Here is a 24,091-nt window from a genome sequence, read left to right as displayed (position 1 = left end):
CGGAATGGGCTCGTTTCTCAGAAGGTACATAAGGGAGCGCGTAGGTTCTTCCTGCGTCCAAGTCAAGCACTTTCCTCACTGTATTCCAGTTCGCACTCGAGTTTACGTGAAACTAAAGCGCAGGGAACGGCTATCGACTTTAATACCTTCTACCCTAGCTCCAATTCTCTAAAGTTCCCATGTCTGCTCCAACTAGGCAGCTCGGAAAGCTATCAATTGGAGGCATGCCGACCACTCGAGCACAGACCCAACGAGGAGCCAGCGTTCCTTATGAAACTGAGCCTCGTTCTGATAGTGAATCTGAGGAAGAAACCTCGAGCAGCGATGAAGAAGTTCCTTCTCAACCGATTGCGAGAGTGGTTCGCGGATCCACGAACATCCCTTACGATTTGGGAGGGCTCTCTCCAGCGGCGAGAGGGCGAGTTATGCATGGCTTAAAGGGTGAATTCGTTGTCGATAGATGCTGTGCTACACGGAGAGGCTTTGATTTCGATGTGGCAGACCATGGTCGCGTTGGACTCAATGACGGCTCTCTGGTATGCTCATGTCGTGACTTTGGGCAAACGAACCTTGCATGTCGCCATATTTATGTGAGTTTCAGTTCCTCCTTTGGCTTTTGTGGTGTGAACGACAATACTGATATTCAATAGTGGCTTGTAGATCAACTGCACCGAGGATTTTATCCTGGGCTTCCTCCGCAAGCCGTGCGAATGTCGGAGACAGGAGAAACGCAGTTCTTCTCGCGTATAGCCGAGATGCTGGGGGATAAGATAGAAGAAATTGCCAAGAAGCGTAGCTGGCCATACTTCCCTGGAGTGACCTCTCCTGCGGATTCGAGCAACGGTGGGCCAGAATCGATGAGTCGCCCTCAGAAAGCCCGCGACATCCTCTCCGCGTTCAGCAAGTCAGCCATGCCTGACGAGTTTCGGCCGGATCTCGTTGAGACTATTAATCAACCTCGGACCCCAGAACAGTGTGTGGTGCAAGGGGATTTTGAAGCTACTATGTTTCGTCTCGCTGTTCATGACGAGAATGTTTATTCTGGCCTTCGCAAGGTCATGCCCTCAGGAGCGCGAGCAGATATCTTCTTCGACAAAATCCAAGCTAGAATTCGAATTTTGTTTGCTGAATTTGACCTATATCGGGAGACTGGCGCCGTGCGCCGGGATGGTACTGCATTGGAGATCCCAGTGGTCGTTGAGGAGCTGAAAGGGAGACTTGATCAGATTCAACGCAATATCCTCGCTCGCTCTCCACACGGTTCAATTGGTGCCGCTGAAGCGCTGATCCACTTGCTGCGCGAAGTTTCCACTCGAAACTACGATGCTTTTGAAGACGCCGACTGGGACCGCCCAGTTCCTGCTGGAGAACAAGAGGAAGAGCGGAATCTATACCTACAACTTATCGACCAGTCCGGCCACACGGACTCATTCTTCGTCCTCGACTGCCTTGAAATTCTGCCCGATTTAGTTGTGCGCCAATGGACCCCACAGCTGGCAGCTATTTTCAACGCAATTCATGCGAACGGTGCCTCGCTTTCATACTTGCGCAAATTGCAGGCATTGAAAGCTGGGGTATCTGGTCACAAGAGGCCTGCTGCGGGCTTGCCCGGAACCGACAGGAAGAGAACAAAATAAATTCAGTCCATTTGAATACGTTCTAAGGGAATAAACAATTTCATGTTGACCGCAAGAGTGCGCGAAAGAATATAGATGAAAAATAAAAGTATACTACGGACGTGTCGCTGCTCGATGGAAACGACTATTTTGCCTGTCCTACCTTCGTCAACGTCCACGATATTCGGTTGATCAATGCAAACAAAAAAGAACAAGATAAAAGATATGACAAGCGAGGATGAGATGAAGTTCAAGGAAGCAGAGAATCAGGCCTTTAAGCTGGCTTTAAGGTCTGTATGATGATGTGTTTCCAGGTATTTTCATCATAATCAACCGCGCGGCAGGAGTTTGATTTGTTTTCTAGACATTTTCCTTTCGGTTTCATGTGTCTTAATTCCGATGCAACCAAGCTGGCCTTGTGGTTTATGGAGTAAGCTACGCTTACTGTTTTCTATATTTGGATAATCGTTAATATAATATGGAATCATATCCAGGATTATAGTTTCATTTCTCATTATCTCATGCAATTCTTTGTCAGAAAGAGTAGCAAAAGATAGTAAGGGGGGATGCAACATTAAGAGAGATCCAGCACAACTCTTCCCTGCAACTGCCCCTTCTCCATCTGCTCAAATACTTCCGTCAACTTATCCATCTTCTCTACTCCAAAGTGGGTACTGATAATTCCTCTGGCCGCAAAATCCAGGACCTCGATGGCCTCTTGCCTGGTTCCGACTGCCGAGCCAATTATCGAAAGCTGCTTTAAAATAAGGGTTGCAGGAAACGCAGCGCCGATGGGAACAGGGTCATTCTCTGGAACGCCGACACAAACAAGGGAACCGTTCATGCGCAGGAAGCTGACGGCCTGCGCATACGCCGCGTTGGATGCGGTGCAGACAATGACAGAATGGGCACCCATGCCATCGGTCAATGAAATAACTTTCTCCGCGAGGGCCTTGCCATTGTCGTTGGAGGGGAACTCGGTGATATCAAGGAAGTGTTCGGCTCCAGATTTCAGGACAAGGTCCTTTTTGCTACCGTGGTCAATCCCAATGACGCGATGGCCTAGGCCACGGCTAGAAAGCTGAGTTGCGAGATGGCCCAGACCACCTCCGGCACCGGAGATTACAACCCAGTTGCCAGGACGGGCACGGCTTCGCTTGAGGGCAGCGTAAACGGTGATACCGGCGCAGAGCATTGGTGCCGCAGCGTCTGAGGGAAGTGAGTCGGGGATAGGCGTCACGTAATGGGCTGGTCCAAGGACATATTGCTGGAATGTACCAGGTGTGTAGTAGCCGGAAACTTTGCCTTTGACGCAGCATACATCGGTGCCTTCAAAGCAGGGTACTATTTTCACGGAGATATCCTTTTTAGCGGGACGCAGGACTCGGCGAGTACAAAGGGCCGGAATGAGACACTAACGGCAGGTTCCACAAGCAGACGCAACCCACTTAATACCGACGCGGTCACCAATCTTGATGCCTGTCATATCTGCACCCGGCCCGAGTTTAACGACTTTTCCTACACCTTCGTGACCACCTACCTGGCCTGGCTGAGTTGGATATGGAAGGGCTTTCCACTGCAGTAGCGCGTAAGCTTGTTACACCATGACGACGCGTGAGGCAAGACATAAGATACTGACAGCGTTAGTCATGACGCCAAAGTCTGAATGGCAGACGCCTGAATGAGTCCTGAACCAGGTGTCAGTTTCCAACAGGTCATGATTCCGTTCGGGTTCATACGACCTCCACCGAAGCGTGCCAGGATGAACTTGCCAAAGACATACAAATTGATCAACACTTCCCCTGGGCCTGGCTCCGGAACATCGACCATTACGACCTTGGTGGAAACTGTCCCAGGGTTGTCATAGACAACGGCCTTGGCCTGCTTTGGGATCTCGATCGCTGCCATGACGCAGACGGGTTACCAGATGGGTGGAGGCTAAAGCGTCAAGGTTGAATGTAGATTCGAGTTTAATACCAGAACTACTGGCAAACAGAGCAAGTGTGAGGACCTTGTTTGTTGCGAATGCCCTGGCTTTTAACAAAACTAACCGGGAAGAAGAAAGATCCCTCGCAGCACCAAACTATGCCGTGGGAACGGCGAGGATCCGGCGGAATTTTAAATCTGCTGTGGTCCCCGACGCCCAGGCTACAAAAAGACTCCCGCATTTGGAGGTGGCCAGAACGGCGACTATCCTTCCAGCTCCAGCTTCATGCCGAGGCTGTCAAACCAAGTAAACTAGTTGGGCTTCGTCCCACCCTCTATGCCCCTAGCCGTCTCGTTTTGGCCTTTGAGAGATCTCGCAGTTAGGACTCGATGTTGAAGGTGTCATCTTATCTTGATATACGATGTTCTAGGCGCCTGAGAAGAAGGAATCGCAGGGAGCTCAGGCACAGTCATCGAATCCTTACGCGCGACGGTTTGCACGCGAAGGATCTATGCACAATCTCGACCGGTTTTAAACGAGGAGCGGATTTATTTCGAAAGCTGGCCTGGGCACGCCGTAGTCGCTGAAACTATGGAGACCCCTGGTACAGTACTCTCTTTCCCCGCATTCCGGGTCGTCACGTCATACGGAACAGCCTACACAACGTGCGACAAGTGAGGTGGAAACAGCGAATACAAACCCCACATAGAAATGCGGGGTCTGGGGTAACCGTTAGCAGACCACTACGCGGCGTTTGATAGTGAAGGCTAGTACGGAGGAGACCAAAGTCAAAAGCCTCGCTCCTCGGGGTCGTGCTTTTAGCACATGGTTGAGGGGCTAGGAGGAGCCACGATGCTCGTGGGCGCCGAGGTATCATGTAGGAATGTTTCCAGGCATATCATCTCCCGCTTCGGATCGACGGCGGTCGTTAGAAGGCACGTCGAGTGTTCCGCTGCGCCGAGACCCGCCCTGTGGTGGTGTCGAACCTTCGCGGATGAGTTAACTAGGGTAAACCGGTTGTTCGCACGTTAATAACTGAGTCTCGTCTCCGGTGCTTTTAGTCAAGTTGGCTGACTCATCAAGGGCCATTGATTAGTCACCACGCGACCCGCGTCCCTCGAGATATTTCAATATCCGACGACAAGAAATGACATTAGCTCGATCGGTCGTCGGCCCCGTCCATCGCATCCCGTCCCTTGTGCAATCCATATTAACTGCGGGCTGGAGTGTGTTTCTTCAAACCCAATGAAATGAACCAATGTGCTAGTCGAGTTTATCTACCCCTTTGGGTCAACCTCCTATGATCCCGCTAAAGACAGCTGGCGACGATGTTTCGTTTCAATCTTCAGGCGTGATCCCGAATCGTAACTATATTCATTTCCTCAGCAGTCAGGGTCTTCCGTTGCTTGGCCTATTCCCTTCGGCGGCTTTCGCCCGTCAAAGCGATGTTGGAACCCGCCTGGGTGCATCCAGCCAAAACATCTATCTTTTCGCGTCGTGGTGGTCATGAATTTGCTAAATGTTGAAGGTGGGTCACCGAGAAGGAGGGGCCCAGGAGTAGAACGTTCTGCTCGTTCTCGAGTGGTGCAAGAATTTGCTCCTCAATGCTTCTCGCGAATTCCATGTCCTCCAAATTCGATGCGGGATCCACATAGCATTTTAGACAATGCGATATTGCTGAATAAAAAGCGAAGGATATATCCCCTTTGTTTTTCTGTGTCATGAGCCAACGCCGCACGGTGTTGAGATCGGAAAGTTCATTCGGTTTGTTGTCGGGGCCTAGGTCGTCTGCTTGACGGAGCTTCTCAATCGGCTGGCCGCAACTGATCTCAAGAAGCAATACCCCGAGAGAAAGAATCTTGGAACAATCGTTCCCAGGGGACGCAATGTTTTGACCATCCGGTGGAGGGTTGTGGTGGTGCTCGCATGTTAGATATGGGTATCTGATGTCGACTGCAGCTGCAGAACTTTCCTTTGCTCTGAAGAACATGATATCTGTTTTGTTCCATGACCGCTGAAGCCACGGAGTCTGGTTCAATTGAAGGAGGGAGGAGGCAAGTGTGATAGATAGGCTGTAAATTTCCTGCTTACTCAATGGGCCTGGTCTATTTGCCAGTATCTCACCAAGAGAGACACCCTCGTCCACGTCGGTGGTGCTCTGCGTCTTAGCTGGGTATGCGCCTCTGACGCAGCCATCCTCATCTATATAGAAGCCTATGCACGGATGACAGGGCTGCTGAATTACTGTACACAGATTTCTGACTACTGGGAGCTGGGATGGATCTCGGTATGGAAGAGCCGTGGCTGGAGTATGAGTGGTGGTTGTGGCAGACGAGATGACAATTTTTACAGTAGACCTGCCGGTGCGTGCATAAATTAATTCTCGTACAAACATTATAATTAATCAAAGGGAAGCTCTTAAAATACTGACCTGCTCAGCTTGGTTGTGGCAATATCAGGCTCTACAATGTGGAACTCAGCCTCGAGCCATTTTCGAGGGGACGGCGTCTGCAACAGCGAGATCCCAAAGCGGTGAGAGTCATATTTCTCCAAATCCCCTTTTTGCTGCCAGTCCGACGTGCCTCTCTTCTTTTGTGTCGCCAAGCGCTGTTCAAGCAGGATCCCGGCGGAATGCTTGGAGTGGTTAGAGCACCAGGTTCGAGTCAACACATCAAACAGCCTGCCTGCATTCTGCTGCATCACGCGGAGCGGAAGGGCGAACTTTGATTTGCTCCTCGCATTGTAAGGCTCCTCGAGTTTCTCGGCCTTTTCCAAATATGTGTCTAACTGGGTGATCGCTTTCGTCAAGTCATCGAGACATCTCCTGATGCTCTGCCGCTTCATTGTGAACTTGATTCGCTCGCGAAACTCGAATCTAGGCAGTCTCCCCACTTCTATTTGGGGTGGATTGGCTGCAACAATTGCCTCAAGGCCATCATGGGTGATCCTGTCTGCGCCTTCAATGTTGAGATTCCCCGCAATCGCCTTCATCGTGCTCTCGATGTCTCGGATTGTTCTCATGCATGCGGGATATGACCTCCCCAACTTCTTTCGAAGCGCCGCTTCTATCTCTTTGTCTCTCCATAGCTCGCTATTTGCGTTTTCCATCATATCGAGGAGCTCTTGGGGATCTGTGATAGGACTAAGGAGTATCTGCAATGACTGTTCGTATGACGTGTACTGGTTGACGAGCTCCCGCGTAGCTCGAGAGAGCTGGCCACGATATTTAAGGAATGCCTTGGTTGGGTCGAGGAGGTTCTCGTAGTTTTCAAGGGCGGATATGACAAGCGGGATTGACCCGAGCACGAGGCCAGCAATCTCCACTCCAGTCGCCATTGCCAGTGTCCAACTTCGTCAGTGCAAGCGAAGGAGACTCAGGGACCAGTGTTTTTTCTGAGGCATGCGCCCTTACGGTCCCTCTGTGCTGCGGGCCCTACGGGACCTGAACGACCTGTCCGCACCTTCGTTCTCAGTATGAGCGGAGCCAGAGCACTCCCAAGTAGCCACTAGGCCAAGCGAGAACGTTGGCCGGTGACTTGGGTCACTGGAGCTGCTTAGGGTATCCACTGCATCCGACACAGAAGCGTTTTTACAACAACAATGTAGAGGCTCACCCAACAAAGTCCAACTGAAGGGAGAGCGAAGCAGCGTGGAAAAGAATTCGCCAACCGTCGTGGTTCAGGTCTTGCAAGGCCCAGCGGCCAGGCGAAAAAGGCAACGCGCGCGCCCAGCCCAGCCCCTCATCTGCAATCCTATCATCATCGCGCCTCACGAAGACCCACACTCTTCACACCACTGATGACTCCCTTGCGCCTTGCTCATCCTCTTGTTCTCATGGTGCACTGAAGCACAGGGAATGGATTCGATATACCGCGCGACGGCCGCCAGCTGGAAAAGCTTCCAACAGCTGGCGGCTGCGCTGAAGGACCCAGAACATTGCCTCCTGATGCCCCCCGGTAAAGTTGAAAACCAGTATGACCGGTTGAAGCTGTGGTCAGGGAATCTGGGCGCTTTGCAGACTGGAAGGGCCTCCCTGGATTTTCGGCTGCGGGAGTCGACCGTGGTGCGCATGAATGTGCTCAAGCTGCTAAATAAATTGCAGCAGACGTTGACTTTGAGTATGTTAACTTCGGTTGGAGGAGCTTGTTCCACAACTCCAACCCGCCCTTTCAGGCTTGAGTCTCACGTTGATGGATAACGACAGACGTATTGCTCATTTGCTGACGACTGGGAAAGGCGTCGAAGTTGCAACCGGAACACGGCTGCCCTTGGAGAAACTTTCGCTACCCAATGACTCCAGCGATGATGAATCGTCCGCGGAAGACTCCGATGAAGAGCCTCTGACAGAACTCAGTCTTCATATGAGCACAATTACGGAGATCCTTGCCGACTTGTACAGACTTGCTTTCAGGATAAGGAGTACTGCTACGAGATTGAGATCACTAAAACCGTTGCTCTACAGGGAGGTCGACGAACAGACTGGCATTGACGTGTTTGCCGGTTTTGGTTACTTCGACATACGACATGTAGAAGACTCGTTTATCCAACTCCGGAGGGAAGCTGCCCAAAAAATGTCTATGGACCTCTCCGAAGCTGTTAAGATAACAGCAGAGGATAGGGCTCTAATCGATCGTCTGGGAACGACAATTACACAACGTCGAAAATTTATTCGTTACTGGCAAAGGCATGCAAAAAAGCTTGCGACTGTAGACAGTGAAGTCGTGCCACTTCGGCCTACTCCCACAGCGCTCAAAAATTTAGGACGGAAGCTAGAGATGCACGGTTCGACAGAAGGGCCCAAGCAATTTGACGCTGCACCGACTCACAACACCGCCAAAACAACTCTTTTATCCGAGACTGTTGCCACCAAGTACGATCGGAAACTCGACGACATGCTTGAGACACAATCTTTCATATCGTATGCGTCCACGGCATTCGATATGCACGGAGAACCAGTTGATGTCCCATCTCCTCCTTCTGCCGCCAACAAGAGCCTGGAGTTTCTCTGTCCGTATTGTGGGATAACGTGCCCATCCAGTCATGCAAGGGGGCGTGCCTGGAGGGCACATATTTTTCGAGACCTTCAACCGTATGTTTGCACTTACCCAGCCTGCCCTGATGGACTGCAAATGTACACTACCCGACATGCTTGGCTCGAGCACGAACGACTGGCGCACCGTCGTGTGTGGCAATGTTTTGAGCATCAAGCGCTCCTTTTTAATTCGAAATCCGATTTGCGTGATCATCTCGAATCACAGCATAACAATATCACTGGGGCCCAAATTGAGAATTTCCTTGAGATTTCAGAATCTAGTCTTAAAGACCCGCGAGAAAAATGTCCCGTCTGCCTACTAGAGCGGCAGTTCTACCAACGGCTAGATAAGCACTTGTCCTTCCACCTAGAGCGGTTCTCGACTTTTTCAACTTCTGGAATTATCCCAAAGGACGACGGAAAGGACGAGTCCGATATTGATAACCAATCCGCAAGACCTCGTGCCCGAGAGTCCATTCATTCAGCTAGTTTCGGTCCCCTAAGTTTTGAAACCGCACGATCCGTGACACCCCCATTGGAGGAATCCACGCTTCCGGCCGATATACAACCCGTTCTTCAATCCGATCACCTGCCACCAACATCTCAGGGTAGCGTTGAAATTGGAAAGAAGGAAACCGAAGATATGAAAGATGAAAAGATAGAAGATGACGATCCTGAACGTACCTGGGCCTATTTGGTGCCTATAACTCGCAATGGTGGCAGCATTATGTCACTCAAACATGAGGCTGCCCCCCATGCTGTTTCAATCAGTGATGAGAGCAAACCTCTTGCTCGAAGACCGTTTTCAGCAAAATCATATTTAATTGGCCGACATCCCGAGTGCGGTAAGTTTCGACTATTGACGGCCACCTAGCTATTACTATAATCATCATCATTATTATGCATTTTACTCGGTAGTTGCTCCACACGCTGACCCGAATGATAGATTTGATTCTCAAGTCTGCAACAGTATCAAACCGCCACTGCATAATATATTGCGAAGAGAATAGTGGAGCTACTGTTGCATTCCTACAAAACCTCTCCTCCAACGGGACCTTTGTTAACGAAACGTTCGTAAGGCGCAACAACAGCCGGCAACTTGCGGATGGAGATGAGATAGCTATCACTCTCGAGTATCGGTTTATTGTCAAGTACTCACGAAAGTCCCACACGAAGAGTTTCAGCGAGAAATACACCATCATTAAACCAGTTGCATGGGGTAATTTTGCGACAATATACTCCTGCATTGAACAGTCCACGGGCATTATGTATGCGGTAAAGAAGCTGGAGAAGCCTAATGACGCACTTAGGCTGGGCATGCAAAGAGAAATTGCTGCGCTTATGACGATCAGACATCCCGCCTTACTTCCTCTGGAAGAGCCATTCGATGAGATTGATGCATTGTATTTGGTCATGGAGCTTGCCCCTGAGGGTGACCTTTTCGATCGGATCGTGTCGCGCGAGAAATTGACCGAGTCCGAAACCCGCATCGTCTTCTTTCAACTATTTCAAGGGGTCAAATATCTGGTTCGTGCCGTCTTCTCGTCTATTAGAATCTAAACTAAGAACTGGTTCCAAAGCATGAACGGAATATTATACACCGAGACATCAAACCAAGAAAAATCCTGGTCTTTGACGAGGATTTACGTATCAAGCTCCATGTCGAATTAACAATGACGGTTGCAAACAGCGCAACGGACATGTGAGCCCGCCTGACAGCCCCTATATGGACTATTAGCTAACTATTGAAATAGGTTCGGGTCTGTTGGTTGTATGTCTACCACATAAGCTGATATAATCTTGTTACTAACTATCCCACAGATGCTGCGCCTGAAATGCTCACGAGACCCTCTGGTACGGGGCCATATACACATGCCGTAGATATCTGGTCTCTCGGGGTGGTGTTGTACATCTGCCTTTGCGGATTCCCTCCATTTTCAGATGAATTTTGCACCCCAGGATTCCCTTATAACATTACACAACAAATTATAAAGGGTCTATTCAGTTACCCATCCCCATACTGGGATTCTGTTGGCGATCCAGCGCTGGATCTTATCGACAAAATGCTCCTGGTGAATCCGAAGGATCGCTTGACCATAGAGGGCTGCCTCGAACATCCATGGCTTATATCCGGAGACTCATCTCTTCCAGTTATCACAAAAAGCCCAAGTGAGACAATGGAAGGACGGAGGTCGACCAAATTAGAGGCTGAACAAACAGGAGAATTGTCGAGCGCTTCTCATCAGGCAAAATCTTGAGTCTCCTCAAGGCAGGTTACCCGCCGATAGTTCCAACGAAGTTCTCTTTTCCCGACACTGTGATAAAGAAGGTCCTGAAAAAGCATAGTTACCTCAAGCAAGCCGGCTACTAGGGAAGTTACGAGACAAAGGTGCAGGCAACATGCGCTTTAATTGATTCCATCAGGCTGTAAGAGCCGATTTTTATTTATTTATTTATTTTATTTTATTTTCTAATAATTTTTGGGTATATATAATAACTGGGGTCAGACGCTTATTCGCTGCCGTTTGAAGCGTCGTCGTTTGCGTCCCCTGTTGCGGGCCTTGGGCAGCTGTGCCGAAACCCGGTTTGATACGTTAGTCTCAAAGATCATTTTACCGCCCTTGAGGGGCTAACTTTCAGAAGCTTCCCGAGTGGATGAACTGCGAACTAGCGAAGAAATTGCCGGTTTACAGCTCCTACCTTGGTAAGTGGCATGACGCCGCTAGTACAGTCCATGAAAATAACTAGGCGAAATCCAGGTATCAGACCAGATAGGGCACTATTGCAAGGACTGCTTCTTGACGGAATAGTATAGACGAGCAACAGGGGTTGGACTATCACGCAGACACTTTCACTGCATATACATTCTTATGACTTACGAAGGTGGACCCTTGCTTTTTGACATTTATTTGGTCTAGTCCTGTGTTCGTCCACTATGTCAAATTATGAGACGTTGATTTTATTCATTGATGAAATCATGAAATGCCCGTCTGATTGCTTGTCATCTACCCGGCCACTCTACAGACAATGAGCTGTTGTCCAGATCAACCGTTTGCCCAGTTGAAAGCACCATAATAGCTAAAATGCCAATCAAAACAAAAAAAAAAGAAAAAGAAAAAGAGAGAGAAAGAGAGAAGAAACAAATGAAGCCATCAATCAATGCATAAAACAGAAGAAGCCCTATGTCATACATCATAATTTATGCAATCCAAAAAAAAGAGATAAAAAGGGGGAACAGCTGCATTCCTATCATCTCTTCGTGACTCATTCATCGTTATTTCTTGGGAGGACTCCCCTCTCCATCCTCTGGTTCAACTCTGACAAGTACTTCCTCTAAAAAGCCCTCCAAGAACGAGTTGATCTCTCCGCCCATAGGGACGGGCGCCTCATCATCCCACTTCTCAATCTCCTTAAACACACCAGCCGCCTTGATAACCAACCTCTTCAACTTCTCATGCGCATATTGCCGCTTTTGTGCTAACTCGGCCGCAGCAGGGGTAATTTGCTTCCCACCGGAGTTGCGTGTCAGTGCATGAAGTTTACAGGTGCGGCGACGAAGCGCTGCTTCAAGTGCAGGGAGAATAACGCCATTTAGAGCAGTGATTTCATTATCTGGCGGTGCTGGGTGGGCAGAAAACGCAAGAGTGGACTGGGATGTCGTGGAATCGGCAGACTTGCGCGGTGGAGCTTCTGTGGACTGGAGGGAGGAGAGTGAGGTTTGTCGGCGAGATAGTAAGGGTGGTAATGGCTTTTGATTAGGTCCTGCTGCGTATCTTTCATGTTGGAGAGGAGGAAGGGGTAACTGTCCGGGAAGAGCTTGCGGACGCGCTGATGGTTGGGGTTGGCTGGGCAGGTCCCGAGAGGGCGTCCTTTTCGCCTGGCCCCTGAATGGCGGTATTTCTGGAATCTGCGCCGAGACCGGTTTTCTATACGCTTGCTCATTTGCCGGGGGCGTTGGAAGGGATTTGGGTGGTGAAGCGGGAGCGGCATGGGAGGAGTTGCCTCCCAGCTGGAGGTATCCTAGATCCTGGGCCAGCGTTTGTTGCAAAGCCCTATCGTAGTCCATACTATTGGGACTTTCTTTTTCAATTTGGAATGATGTTTTTGAATGATGTATTGGAGTACTGTACTGCTCTTGATAGTTAGTCTTCTGCGGAGATGGCGGAAGCGGAATCTTGGACGGTGGCAATTGAGATGTAGATAATAAACTGGGGGGGAAGTTTTGTCTCTGAGGAGTCTTTTGAGGTGACGGTGGAGCTTTCAACGTGGGATTAGATGGCTTGCGCTGTAAATTTTCAGAACTAGCGAAATCCTGGCTGATGGCATGGCGGCGATGATCTTCGATACCTTGAGCCCTCGCATTCGCGGCGGCATCATTCATGGCGCGTAATCCGGCAGCCCTTCCCAAGCCAGCTGGGCGTACGGTGCCAAAATCCCAAAGATCTTCTTCTTCTGGAGTGGGCTTATGAGGAGAAGTAGGCACTTCATCTTCGTCGTCGGATAGCTCATTTCCATGTGTAGTGACCCATCTCTCGTATCTCTCAATCAATTCTGTAAGATAAGTCGTTTTCTTCGCACGTTTTATAAACGGATGTCTCAGCAGTTCTTTGGCGGTTGGGCGTTCTCTAGGGTCCCGCCTGAGACATAGTTCCACAAAGTCCTTGAACGGCCTGCTAAAGTTTCCCTGTAATGTGGGAGGATGGTTTTTAGGGATAAGAAACAAAACTTTCATAGGATGTATATCAGAGTACGGCGGCTGTCCCTCAGCTAGTTCTATAGCCGTAATCCCCAAAGACCAAATATCTGCTTTGTGGTCGTGGCCGGATTGCTTGATTACTTCCGGTGCCATCCAGAACGGAGTGCCGACGAACGTATTCTTCTTCGTCATGGTCGCAGAAAGCTGACCAGAGACACCAAAGTCTGCAAGTTTGACTTGCCCACTTGCTGTAAGAAGGACGTTTGCAGCTGTGGTGAATGCAATCAGCAACCTAGTTTCCGGTAGAGCAGACATTCGCTCTGGGATGCGCCCCACCTTTGACGTCTCTGTGTAGCTTATTGTCGGTGTGAAGATAATCCAGTCCCATTAGCAACTCCCGCAAGATAATCATAATATAGTCCTCTTCGATTTTGCCCGCGCGCATCAAGTCCGAGCAGCTCCCACCAGAGCAGAACTCCATTATAATCCATAGGTCGGAACCTTTGAGGTACGACCCATGGTACTTCGTCACATAGGGAGAATTGAGCTCTGATAAGATGGAGATTTCCTGGATTATATCTTCGACTTCGTCGTCGGCATTTTCAACGTCAATTATCTTAATCGCAACCGCTTGGCCCGTGCGTTTGTCAACTCTATTGAAGGTCCGACAGCACCGTGTCAGTTATTCCCAAACCATATCAAGGTGGGAGAAGGAGGAGATCGTACCCTTTGTACACTTTACCAAAACTTCCACCACCTGTAAGAACATAAGGAATCAGCCAGGAAACACAGCTAACGGGTTCCTTTCATCTCTCATCGCATACCGATGCAGTTTTGTTTTGTATACAGCGTCTCCGGGTCTACAGCACGACCCTCCATTTTGACACACTTGTATTATTTAAATCCTTTTTCCCTTCGAGTCCACCAAAGGACGACCTATCAGCTTCACAAACCAGCAGCAAACAGTTTGTTTGTTTGAGAAAGCGTAGGGGCGGGTGCGAAAGTGTGGACGAATTATGAGGGGCAGGGAATAAGGGGAGTCCAGGAGAGTGGCGATGCGCACGGATGGAGGAGCTGTCAGATAAGAAGTTGTGAGATTCAATGCGTCGAGCGTCCGATGGGAGCGGGTCCGCTTGGTGATGCCTGTTGCAGTGCTCTCTGGAGTACATATGTATCTGTGTCGTCAGCAGGAAGCAGGATGCAACAGCCCACCACGCGCTGATATGATGGCACACCGCTGTGTTCGCCAATAATTGCTCTTCTCCCACTCAGCTCTGTCAAAACAAACAAACAGCCGCGGGAGCTTCGCTCATGAAACGAAACCGCTAGTAAGGCGCATTACACGGGCTGCTCCCGAGTCCCGACGAAACACGCAGCCTGACTGGTGGGAAATTACGGGAACGGGAAAGGCTCTGGAAATTTGGTTAATCCGGTTCCAGTATCATGCGTACGGTAACTCCCGTACTCCGCACAATACATCCATAACGCACGTGCATGGGACAAGCCATCTTATCTTATCTTATCAATCTCATCTCCTACGTTCCAAGCTTTTCAGGCACGGAAAAAAAAAAATTAAAAATTAAAAAAATAAAAAGAACCTGAGTAATTTTCACTGTATTGTTTCGGATTTGTCAGCTGGCTTGGCATTGCTTTGAAGGGAATAGAACATCCTTGGAAGGTTATCAACGCCCGCAACCAGGCGCGAAGTCCACATGGAAAAAATAATTAGCAAACCTGAACAAATCAGCGAGTGGCATCTACTCCTGATATTATTATGACAATACTTTATTTTGCGCCTATTCGGATTGTCATGCGAAAAAACCTTGCCATTCCGAACACACACTAACTTGTTCAGGGGCTGCCATGTCAAATATCCCCATCTGTTGATTTGCTCTGTGTACTCCGTACATCGTGAATATTACCATAAGGGCGACATCCCAAACTAAACATGCAAGCCACAAGGTTGGCGCGGTTCTAATCTTCCTCCATATACCCAACCATTACGGTTCCATTCTTCAGGCCCGCATCCTGAATACTCGTATCAAGTATGTGGATGAGATTCTGCCCCATGGAGACTAATTCAAACTCAACCCCCGCCTTGCCTTCTATCGGAGACGCCTTTAGCCATTCATAGAGTCTTCTGACAGAGTCTGACAGGGAGAATCTCCGAATTATTCTGCCCGAGGAATGTCGGAACTGGATCCTGGTCGTGGTAGCCGGGTCCGCCTCTGGCTCTTTATGTAGCTTATCGGATGGGATGGAGCGGAACAGCTTGGAAAACTGATCTTCTTCTTCCTCTCCGTTTTCAGCCAGGGACTCAATGTCTATTAGATCGTTATTGGACGCAGTAGCTTTGCCTTTGCCCTTGAGGTCACTGATGCTTCGCGTGAGCTCATCTGGATCCTCATGTTTTGGTGCCTCTTGACCCTCTAAGCTGTTCCGGAGGGCCATCTCTAGCATTTCTTCCTCCGTCATTGTGTCTAGCTTGGATTGAGGTTTGACCTCCGGTTTCCTCTTCGCAACGGGGTTGCGCACAGCATTGTCAAGGCTGTATCGATCGAGAAACTCGTGAAGCTGTATCAGAAAATCGGAGGCCTTGACCACTGGTGGGCCAGACCATATTTTCACTTGTTCTCCGGTTCGCGGATCGACAATGGCGATGTGCGGGTAATTGTCTTGCACGTCGTGTGCAGGGAAGTAATACTGGAGGTATTGAGCCCCGCGTTCGTCGTCTTTGGTAAACTGTAAGAAGATGAAATTCTCTTTCACCGTATCTACAATTGAGGGGTTTTTCCAAATGTCCCTGTTTAACAACTGGCAGTCAAAAATGGATGGGTCCTGGACGTTAACCAGCAGCCATTTCTTTGTTTCCCGACCTTCACTGCGTGCAGCTTCCCAGGGTAGCCTTGACATAATCTCGAATGGGGGTCTATACATCTCGGCCAGCATACTAGACTTAGACGATGATTCGGACGCTCCACCTGTAGCCCGAGAGAGCGTTGCTCTGTGTGACTCTGGGTCTTCGTCATTCCAGATCGACGAGGTAACATCTCTCTGATTAAAAATGCCAGGGCGTCCTATCAAAGCAAGTTGTTAATTCTCCCGTTTGATAGCTCACCGGCGGGGTCGAACTCGATACATACCCGCCCGGGCCCGCTGTCTAGCTCGAACCTCCTGCAGTAATCCTGAGTGTGGGTCATCGAAATCGGCGTCTGGTCCTACGAGGGTTTCCGTTCTTCTAGAAATGGGGGCCCGAACAGTCTCCGTGGATTCTCCACCAGCGTATAGTTCTTCTTGCAAACGACGCGCCAGCGCCAGATCGTCTTCGAAAGTTGGGCCACTACGTGTGGACGCTTGCTGGTTCGAGGTACCAACAGGTATACTAGCACCTTCATCGTCGGAGTCGATATGAACGACGCCGTGCTCGTCTTCGTATCCAGCCGAGGCTCGCGGGCGACTGGGGGATCGTTGAGCGGATTCAGTTTGCGGTTCAGGCTGAAAATCAACGGCTCCATTTTCAAAGTAGAGCTGCATAGCCGTCTGCAGGTTGTAGTCTGTCAACTGCAGATAATGCAGCGCGGTTTCCGGGCGAGAACCCGTAACCTCCGTGAACTGGGCTAGAGCGGCGTCCTCCATGGCTGCTATTTTGTAGAGAGAGTCAACGTATTACACAAAGTGGAGGTTCGCGGCTAGGGGAGATAGATAGGTGAGCTAAAGCACTGCCGGGAAGATACAGCTAACCCGGCAGTTATTTGGAGTAAGCTCCGAAGGAGAAAGTCACATAAAAGAAAAGGGTGAGATCAGCATTTAGTTTATCGACAACTCTCGAAATGCAGAGATCATGGTCGGGAATCTGTCTGAAATTAAAGAGATTCGAATGGAGGATGGATTCAGGCAGATGGCGCGAGGCAAACAATGAGAGCCAGGCAGTCAGTGTGATAGTCGCTGATAAGCAAGGCGGACAAGAATGACACAATACGTCAAAGCACGTGCAGAGTTCTCGGTAAATATGTTATTCCGTCCAGATCACGCAGGGCCGCTGCCCAAGTCAGGAGAATGCACCCGGGAGTGAGCGCTAGTCCTGTAACAGAAGGCAATCCAAGGGTTTAGGGCTTGTACGGTACGGGATATAAACCAAAAATGCAGTTTGATGCACAAATTTTATGCAACTATCCTGCACTATTGACCTTTTTCGTTCTCCGTATAGAAGTTAACCCCCATTACTCGGTACAAGAGGAGGCTTCACACATCACTGAAAACTCGCATTTTTGAGGGATGAATATCTAGCGGCTAGTCTCTTTCATCCGAGAGAAGGTAAGGAGTAGTTGGCTCCGTACTCTGGTACACTACAGGAATAAGCTCTAAACCTCACCCGAAAATTGGATTAAGACCTGGAAATACCTGGAATTCCTGGAATACCATGGCCGATAGCGCCATGTGTTGGAGCGGAGTGGCGGCCCCTGCCAAGGCTATTGTCCGGCTCACCTTCCCAAATCACGGTCATTCACGAAAGTCGCGTTCTTGCTGTTTTAATGAGTTTCGCGACACGCTAAAGGGCGACGCGACGGAAGGTACTTTCAACCCTCAAAAAGGTACCTGCCCAGGTACTTCCTCCGCCTCACCCGCTGCTCTCGCTGTTTTGGCAATCCAGAAAGCATCACCTTCGACCACGCACTCGCCCTCCATACATTCACAACAATGGCCCCATCAGTCCTCGGCAAGCGTCAGCGCAGTGCTGCTGATCCTCATGGTAATTACACTCCTCCCGTCTCCTTTCTGCCATTCTTCCTTCAAATTTCAACCCTCGTCGTCGCGTCGGTGCCTGCCAGACCACTTTTACTGATGATTAATCCTCCAAGGCACGACACTCCGCTCTCCCAGGAAGCGACGGTTCGCTCAGCACGAGCCCGAGATACACCATGACAGCGAGAGTGATGATCCCTTTAGCCTGCCAATACGCCAGCGCAGGTCAAAACGCCTGCAAACATGCAGTCCGCAAGACGAAACACAGGCCAAGCGCCCAAAAATTTCTGAACAGCCAAACTGTACAGCTTCTAGCAAGCCCCTTCCCAAGTCAAGTCAGGCCAAAAAGACCAAGGAACTGGTAACAGGTCAGTAGAGATTGTTCCGAGTTGACAATTCCCCAATATCAAGGAGCTGACTTGGGACAGATGAAAACGCGGACCCGAGCCGCCAATTCGCAACTCCTCAGTCCAGGAGATTCAGAGATGCATTATCTACGGTTACCCCCGTCACGCCTAAACACCGTGTACAGGTTGCCATAAAGCCAGTGACTCCTCGGACACCCAGACCCATTCCGTCAGTCTCAGCTAGAACTGTCTACACCGACGCCAGACAGCTCTTTGTGCGGAGTGCAAACCCCGGTCGCTTAGTCGGTCGTCAAGCTGAAAGAGATGAATTGACGCGATTCATCCAGAATGCAGTCTCTTCGAAGCGCGGCGGGTGCATGTACGTTAGTGGACCACCAGGCACCGGCAAAAGCGCTTTGGTCGAAGAAGTTTGTCGCGAACTACAACCCAGAATCACAGCTAAAGCCGCGTACGTAAATTGTGCCAGTATGACGAGCGCCCGCGACATCTACCGGAAATTAGTTGAAGATCTTTGTGGTGAATCTCAAGTATTTAAAAAGAGTGAAGCTGAACGGCTCCGGGGCATGTTCCTCCCGAAGAAGAAATCTTGCAGTGACATTTTCCTCGTTGCTTTGGACGAAATCGACCACCTATTGACAGGTGATCAAGAGATTCTCTACAACTTTTTCGAATGGTCTCTGCAGACGAATTCTCGCCTCGTTTTAATCGGAATAGCCAACGCTCTTGACCTCACGGATCGATTTTTGCCTAGGCTAAAAGCGAAAAACTTGAAGCCACAATTGCTTCCGTTCCTACCATACACCCCAGCACAGATAACGAACGTAATTACGACTCGTCTTCAGTCCCTTTTATTAGACGATGCAGCCGTTGCCAAAGGATTTGTCCCTTTCCTCCACCCTGCGGCCATCCAGTTCTGCGCGCGAAAGGTCGCATCACAGTCAGGTGACCTTCGCAAGGCCTTTGATCTAGTTCGACGCACAATCGAATTGATTGAGCGGGAGCCTAAGCAAAAGTTTGATGGTGTACCAGCCATTTCCTCCAAACCTCCATTGCTGGAGAATATGAATCTCGCATCACCCTTGTCGCCACCAGACACTCCAGAGCCTGTGTCTCGCTATACAGCTGCCACCGCTCCTCGGGCCACTGTGGCCCATGTTGCTCGTGTCACATCTGCCGCCTTTGGGCATGGGACTACAGAACGTCTACAGGGGCTGAATCTACACCAGAAAGCAACACTTTGTGCCCTAATCTCGGCTGGGCGAAAACGACGAGCAACGTTCAATGGTTCCAATACCCCAACCAAGTCGCCTCGCTCCACTGCCCCAACCGTAAAGGAGCTGTTTGATACTTACTCCTCCCTCTGTCGACGAGACAATGTCCTCCAGCCCCTATCAATCACCGAGTTCAAGGACATTATCGGTAGCTTAGAGACCATGGGCTTAGTTGGCGAAGCTCAAACACGTGGTGGCCGCGGAGGTGCCGCCATGGCTAGCGGATCGGTGATGTTGCGCACCCCTACAAGGACCGGACGAGGTATCACCGGTTCTCCATCCAAAATGGGGGTTGATGCAAGTGGCCTGATTTGCTATGTTGGTGAAGCAGAGATTGAAGCCCAGATTACAGGACCTGGTGAGGGCATTTTGAGAGCCCTATTGCGAGAGTAGAGTTTGTGCTTGCTGTGTCTTTATTGCTAATGTTGTTTGTTTGTTTAATGTCATTGCATTGTTAGCAAGGCATGGGTATATTTGTATGTTGGAGCAGGTATTGGGGAATGGTTTGTGCATTTCTAGGGCATTCAGGTGCTTCTATAAACTGTGTCCTACATCGTTACACCGGGTATGGAGTAGAGGCTACCGATAAAAAAGATTATCAAAGGAAGCAATATGCATTGGAAGTTCCTTATTCAATACACTACAAGATATTTCAGACGAATACATGAGCAAATGAGTGATTCCTACCACAGCCTGAGAGGCGTGGGTTGCTTGTTACAAGCTGGAGGAGCTACAGCTAAAAGATACATCTAATTTCACCCTGGCTCGATTCTTCACCAGTTTTTCAGCTAAAGGGGCTAACAGGGTTTATTATATTTAGAGATTGTGTGTATGCAAGGCTTTGTTACATATTCCGAGCGAGCAGTCAAACAACCGTGAATTCATTGACTCCAAGACACATACAGCATGAGCTTTACATAGGCATACGTATTTACATAGGGAAGACAGGGCATGCATGGAACCAATAGGAAAAAGCAGCAAACCAGATAAGAAACAAGACAAGATCAGAGCATATGGAAAAAAAAAAAAATATTCAGGAATAGCCGCTCAATACTCCGTACTTATATAAAACAGAATTATAAATTTGTTTTCGCATAATGGATATCACCCCTTGAACAAAGTATCACATCTCTAGAAGCTCTTCTAAAATCAGTCATCCATTGGTTTGTCCTCCAGTGTCACTCCTACTGGTCTGGGCGGAGCTTGCTCCGCTCCCTCTCCCTGAGCGTCACCTCCAGCGCTCTCTGGAACAACATTACCAACGCTATCCCTATTCAATCCAGTAATACGAGAATATCTGCCGCCGGAGCGGGAAAGAGAATTACTCTTGCCCACAACAGCGACTGGCGTCGACGGGGTAGCGTCATCTTGGGCAGCCGAAGAATCACCGTTACCGTTTGTCGCCGCATTGTTTCCCGAAGGTTCCGCTTTACGTTGATGGTCGACTGTGGTAGGGGAGCCTATGGATCCGGGGACCTCTAGACTCTGTCGACCAACCCGTCTCTCTGCCGTTGTTGGGCTACCGACATTAATCGGGAAGCGAGTGGATTCCGATCCGCCAATCGATCGATCGCGTCGATGACGGTACCCAGGAGCGGGACTATTTGCTCGGCTTCTATCAGCAATCGCCTTGTTCCTCGCCTCCATATTTGCACGTCGATTGCTCTCGTCCGTGCTTATAGCGCGCGGTCGAGAAGAACCCGACGACAAACTACCAAGGGAACTAGCCTGTCGTTTCAGCTCTCCAAATATCTCCTCCTTATGATCAAAGAGGTCCCGGAGAAGGCGGTAATTATGCCGTTCATCCATTGTAAGGTTACTCTCGACACGTGGTCTGAGGATGCATGGGGCCAGGTTTTGTGCTAGAGCGGTCACGTATGCATCATCTGCCGACGTTAGGTCGATTAGCCGCGTAAAATGAGTGATCACGGCATCCAGGGTTGCGATGTTGTTAAGACGGAGCTGGCCCAGGGTGTTCTGTAATACTTTCACGCGACCTTCCTCGGATGCGTCGCTCGTGGTGGTGTAAATGGTTCTCACGATCTCATATACCTGGGAAGACACAAGGGAATCTACTGATTTTAGTCTCAAAAAATATGAAGAAAAGGGGATTTACAACCGAAAAAAAGTCAAGCACATACCTGGTAGTTCAAGCAGATATAACTTCAGCACACTCGCAACAACAGGAATCTCGTATCGATCTAAGGTTTCTGGCATAACTGGCTGACCGTTGTTCAAAACATTGCGGAGATGATGTGTCGTTGCGAGCGGTACTTCATGAAGCCATATTGCACGGCGAGCTTCGTCGCCTTCGAGATCGGGATACCCTACGCATCATGTTAGGTTGCACATACCTAGAAAGGGTCAACATTCGATGAAACTTACGATTATCAAGGTACGTTAAAATGCTGGTAACGATGATAGGAACTCTTTTGCGGTCCGCCCTAGCCCTAGCTTCCAGATCGACGCCAAAAGTTTGATCTATCATCCAGCTGTCAGTATGGCAGCCGCAAACAATATAATGGGTACCAATGGGATTAACAGACCGTCAACAGAGCCATAGTAATTCTCATACGGCTGAACACGAGGTACAAAGGCTCCGGTCCGATAATTCTCCAATAGGTACCTGAGATCCCCGAGTGGTTGGATGGTCTCCTGGTAAAGCATCATTTGGTCGACCGTGCTGCGTAAAGATGGAATCACATTGCTTATGGCGCCTGAGAAGTCGAGGATGACAGCTTTAATCGCTTTTAGACGATCCAATTCGCATCGCTCCATAAATTTTAGGTAGTCGATAATCTCTTCTTCCATAGCACATCGCATGCGGTCTAGTTTCTTCACGGCAGCTTTATAGCGTTCATCAGTCTCGCGGGCCTCGCGTCGAAGTTTCTCCGCAGGTGTCTCGTTTGGATAAGGGTTATTGAGTGGATTCCATCCAGATAAAATCTCTGCAACGGTGGGTGAGTCCGCATTGTCGTCGCTACCGGACGCTAGTGACGAAACTCGCAATAGCGGTTTCTTTTTCTCAGGAATTCCGGTTATTTGGAAAGCTTTAGAGCGCCATTGATAGTTCATTCTAGAGCTATTAGCGAAGGTGCTGCCGACGTTTCCAACCAGTCTCAAGAAGCCATTGTCCACCATATCCTGGCCAATCCGCTCGGCGTAGCTGATGCTTGACGCGTTTAAATGTTTTTGGATATATTCCACGATATCTGCGCCAGTAGAAGTGTTTAAATAGGTGCCCAAAATTGGCACCTTAGCCTCTCCAATTTTGACTGTCTCAAGCATGTGAGTTAAGAGTTTCTTTAGCTGGTCGGGTAGGTAAACTTGGTCACCCAGCTCAATCGGCTCGGGTTCCTCGTCACCATCGGGCAAAACAATCGTCGGAGGTGCCTGTTTCGGACTGCCCGTTTCTCTGTCCGGGCTCTGAAAGGCAAGCTTGTTCTCTTCCTCCAAATCTTCCACCAATCGACATTTGTTGAAATACTGGCTCCGTAACTTCTTCGTTAGTTCCGCTTGTTTTGAATGCTCTTTGACTCTCGTCTGGAGCTCCTCCTGGCTATTCAAAATCCGCGCTTCGTGCTGTGCTGCCCAACGACCGAAGGGGGTTACGACGAGATCTCGAATATTGGAGGCAATCTTCTGATGGTTCTTTGTGGCTTCTATCATCTCACTTCGAACTCCTTCGTACGCCTAGACCACAGAAAAGTCAGCAAAGTCAGAAAGGAACGGAGATAAATCCCCAATGCACCCGTGATTTCTTTGACAGTTGGGCTAGCCACTTACTTTTCGTACGCTGGCACCATCGTCCCGTGCAAAACCGTTTGACATCCGATCGATTGATGGCGCGATATCCCCCAGTTTTGCACTGTATAATTGTTCTGCATCTGCGCGCATACGAGCAATAGCAAGGATTTGCTGATTCTCTACTATGCCCTGCTGCAGTTTGGTGAAGAGTACGCCAAGCCCGCTGGCATAATCAGGGGACCAAAAACAATCCGCGAAACCTGGCATTGTGAAGGAGGGTGAAGGTCGTGTAAGGGTTCAAACTCGGAAAAAGAAAAGGGAAGGCGACAAGGCTTCGATACGATAGCGGAGACGGAACTGGAAGCGTAGATCGTTGGGTGTCTTCGAGACAAGGAGATTTAATGGGCACGTTATGGAGGCTCGGAGGACGAGGAAAAGGCGCAAAGTGCTGTCTCTGAAAGAGAGCTTGGACTGGGCGGCTCAGGAACGAAAGTTAAGTTTGATTCTGACACAAGCAGCCTCTCAGAGGATGATTGGGTGGAGAACGAGACGAACGCAGTTAACGCAGAGGTGAAGGGGGAGAGAAGAAGACGGAATGCAGAGAGGTCGTGTCGAGATAAAACCCTGAGAGAAGGAAGAAGCAGGCGACCAGGGGAAGTGATGGATCCCTGACCTCGCTTTCGTTGGACGT

At 49.5% G+C, this 24,091-nt stretch overlaps 9 protein-coding genes across 9 annotated transcripts; 4 read left to right on the top strand and 5 right to left on the bottom strand.

The window, feature by feature from the left end:
- Positions 1 to 162: 162 nt before the first annotated feature.
- CIMG_07516 (uncharacterized protein) lies at positions 163 to 2,123 on the top strand. The gene is made up of 2 exons (XM_001240352.2): positions 163 to 590; positions 651 to 2,123. Exons 1-2 carry the CDS (start codon positions 180 to 182, stop codon positions 1,635 to 1,637), a joined length of 1,398 nt encoding a protein of 465 aa, XP_001240353.2. The 5' UTR covers positions 163 to 179; the 3' UTR covers positions 1,638 to 2,123.
- CIMG_07517 (alcohol dehydrogenase 2) lies at positions 2,106 to 3,678 on the bottom strand. The gene is made up of 4 exons (XM_001240353.2): positions 3,400 to 3,678; positions 3,256 to 3,304; positions 3,036 to 3,192; positions 2,106 to 2,960 (listed from the first exon to the last, which is right to left on the bottom strand). Exons 1-4 carry the CDS (start codon positions 3,522 to 3,524, stop codon positions 2,191 to 2,193), a joined length of 1,101 nt encoding a protein of 366 aa, XP_001240354.1. The 5' UTR covers positions 3,525 to 3,678; the 3' UTR covers positions 2,106 to 2,190.
- Positions 3,679 to 3,701: 23 nt separating this feature from the next.
- CIMG_11968 (uncharacterized protein) lies at positions 3,702 to 4,078 on the top strand (the record flags this gene model as incomplete). The annotated part of the gene is made up of 2 exons (XM_012358522.1): positions 3,702 to 3,896; positions 3,974 to 4,078. The coding sequence occupies 2 exons, from the start codon at positions 3,702 to 3,704 to the stop codon at positions 4,076 to 4,078; spliced, it is 300 nt and encodes a 99-aa protein (XP_012213945.1).
- Positions 4,079 to 5,047: 969 nt separating this feature from the next.
- On the bottom strand, positions 5,048 to 7,207 carry CIMG_07519 (uncharacterized protein; the record flags this gene model as incomplete). The annotated part of the gene is made up of 2 exons (XM_001240355.2): positions 5,975 to 7,207; positions 5,048 to 5,900 (listed from the first exon to the last, which is right to left on the bottom strand). Exons 1-2 carry the CDS (start codon positions 6,877 to 6,879, stop codon positions 5,048 to 5,050), a joined length of 1,758 nt encoding a protein of 585 aa, XP_001240356.1. The 5' UTR covers positions 6,880 to 7,207.
- Positions 7,208 to 7,358: 151 nt separating this feature from the next.
- CIMG_07520 (CAMK protein kinase) lies at positions 7,359 to 12,728 on the top strand. The gene is made up of 9 exons (XM_001240356.2): positions 7,359 to 7,661; positions 7,780 to 9,420; positions 9,522 to 10,102; positions 10,156 to 10,277; positions 10,330 to 10,346; positions 10,397 to 11,002; positions 11,083 to 11,168; positions 11,219 to 11,279; positions 11,335 to 12,728. Exons 1-6 carry the CDS (start codon positions 7,400 to 7,402, stop codon positions 10,831 to 10,833), a joined length of 3,060 nt encoding a protein of 1,019 aa, XP_001240357.1. The 5' UTR covers positions 7,359 to 7,399; the 3' UTR covers positions 10,834 to 11,002; positions 11,083 to 11,168; positions 11,219 to 11,279; positions 11,335 to 12,728.
- CIMG_07521 (STE/STE20/YSK protein kinase) lies at positions 11,850 to 14,468 on the bottom strand (the record flags this gene model as incomplete). The annotated part of the gene is made up of 4 exons (XM_001240357.2): positions 14,096 to 14,468; positions 13,998 to 14,028; positions 13,608 to 13,924; positions 11,850 to 13,540 (listed from the first exon to the last, which is right to left on the bottom strand). The coding sequence occupies exons 1-4, from the start codon at positions 14,148 to 14,150 to the stop codon at positions 11,850 to 11,852; spliced, it is 2,094 nt and encodes a 697-aa protein (XP_001240358.1). The 5' UTR covers positions 14,151 to 14,468.
- A 551-nt stretch (positions 14,469 to 15,019) lies between these two features.
- Positions 15,020 to 17,188, bottom strand: CIMG_07522 (UBX domain-containing protein). Its single transcript, XM_001240358.2, has 2 exons — positions 16,415 to 17,188; positions 15,020 to 16,348 (listed from the first exon to the last, which is right to left on the bottom strand). Exons 1-2 carry the CDS (start codon positions 16,905 to 16,907, stop codon positions 15,246 to 15,248), a joined length of 1,596 nt encoding a protein of 531 aa, XP_001240359.1. The 5' UTR covers positions 16,908 to 17,188; the 3' UTR covers positions 15,020 to 15,245.
- Positions 17,189 to 17,969: 781 nt separating this feature from the next.
- On the top strand, positions 17,970 to 20,046 carry CIMG_07523 (cell division control protein Cdc6; the record flags this gene model as incomplete). Its single annotated transcript, XM_001240359.2, has 3 exons — positions 17,970 to 18,021; positions 18,131 to 18,382; positions 18,443 to 20,046. 3 exons carry the CDS (start codon positions 17,970 to 17,972, stop codon positions 20,044 to 20,046), a joined length of 1,908 nt encoding a protein of 635 aa, XP_001240360.2.
- A 396-nt stretch (positions 20,047 to 20,442) lies between these two features.
- CIMG_07524 (RhoGAP and Fes/CIP4 domain-containing protein) lies at positions 20,443 to 24,044 on the bottom strand. The gene is made up of 5 exons (XM_001240360.2): positions 23,440 to 24,044; positions 22,200 to 23,346; positions 22,039 to 22,134; positions 21,795 to 21,980; positions 20,443 to 21,725 (listed from the first exon to the last, which is right to left on the bottom strand). The coding sequence occupies exons 1-5, from the start codon at positions 23,665 to 23,667 to the stop codon at positions 20,803 to 20,805; spliced, it is 2,580 nt and encodes an 859-aa protein (XP_001240361.1). The 5' UTR covers positions 23,668 to 24,044; the 3' UTR covers positions 20,443 to 20,802.
- Between the last annotated feature and the right edge of the window lie 47 nt (positions 24,045 to 24,091).

This window comes from Coccidioides immitis (genome assembly GCF_000149335.2).
Source record: "Coccidioides immitis RS genomic scaffold supercont3.3, whole genome shotgun sequence".
Lineage (NCBI taxonomy): Eukaryota > Fungi > Ascomycota > Eurotiomycetes > Onygenales > Onygenaceae > Coccidioides > Coccidioides immitis.
Note: the sequence above shows the minus strand (reverse complement) of the source record. Positions and strands in the feature narration are given on the sequence as shown.

Excerpts from the sequence above, each read along its gene's own strand:
- CIMG_07516 (XM_001240352.2), top strand. The coding sequence starts at position 180 with ATGTCTGCTCCAACTAGGCAGCTCGGAAAGCTATCAATTGGAGGCATG. Across the intron at positions 591-650 it reads TTGCATGTCGCCATATTTAT|TGGCTTGTAGATCAACTGCA; the intron begins GTGAGTTTCAGT and ends GATATTCAATAG.
- CIMG_07517 (XM_001240353.2), bottom strand. The coding sequence starts at position 3,524 with ATGGCAGCGATCGAGATCCCAAAGCAGGCCAAGGCCGTTGTCTATGAC. Across the intron at positions 3,305-3,399 it reads GGGGAAGTGTTGATCAATTT|GACTCATTCAGGCGTCTGCC; the intron begins GTATGTCTTTGG and ends CACCTGGTTCAG. Across the intron at positions 3,193-3,255 it reads TTGGCGTCATGACTAACGCT|TGGAAAGCCCTTCCATATCC; the intron begins GTCAGTATCTTA and ends GCGCTACTGCAG.
- CIMG_07520 (XM_001240356.2), top strand. The coding sequence starts at position 7,400 with ATGGATTCGATATACCGCGCGACGGCCGCCAGCTGGAAAAGCTTCCAA. Across the intron at positions 7,662-7,779 it reads GCAGCAGACGTTGACTTTGA|GCGTCGAAGTTGCAACCGGA; the intron begins GTATGTTAACTT and ends CGACTGGGAAAG. Across the intron at positions 9,421-9,521 it reads TGGCCGACATCCCGAGTGCG|ATTTGATTCTCAAGTCTGCA; the intron begins GTAAGTTTCGAC and ends CCCGAATGATAG.
- CIMG_07522 (XM_001240358.2), bottom strand. The coding sequence starts at position 16,907 with ATGGAGGACGCCGCTCTAGCCCAGTTCACGGAGGTTACGGGTTCTCGC. Across the intron at positions 16,349-16,414 it reads TAGACAGCGGGCCCGGGCGG|GACGCCCTGGCATTTTTAAT; the intron begins GTATGTATCGAG and ends TTGCTTTGATAG.
- CIMG_07524 (XM_001240360.2), bottom strand. The coding sequence starts at position 23,667 with ATGCCAGGTTTCGCGGATTGTTTTTGGTCCCCTGATTATGCCAGCGGG. Across the intron at positions 23,347-23,439 it reads ATGGTGCCAGCGTACGAAAA|GCGTACGAAGGAGTTCGAAG; the intron begins GTAAGTGGCTAG and ends TCTGTGGTCTAG. Across the intron at positions 22,135-22,199 it reads TTACTATGGCTCTGTTGACG|ATCAAACTTTTGGCGTCGAT; the intron begins GTCTGTTAATCC and ends GCTGGATGATAG.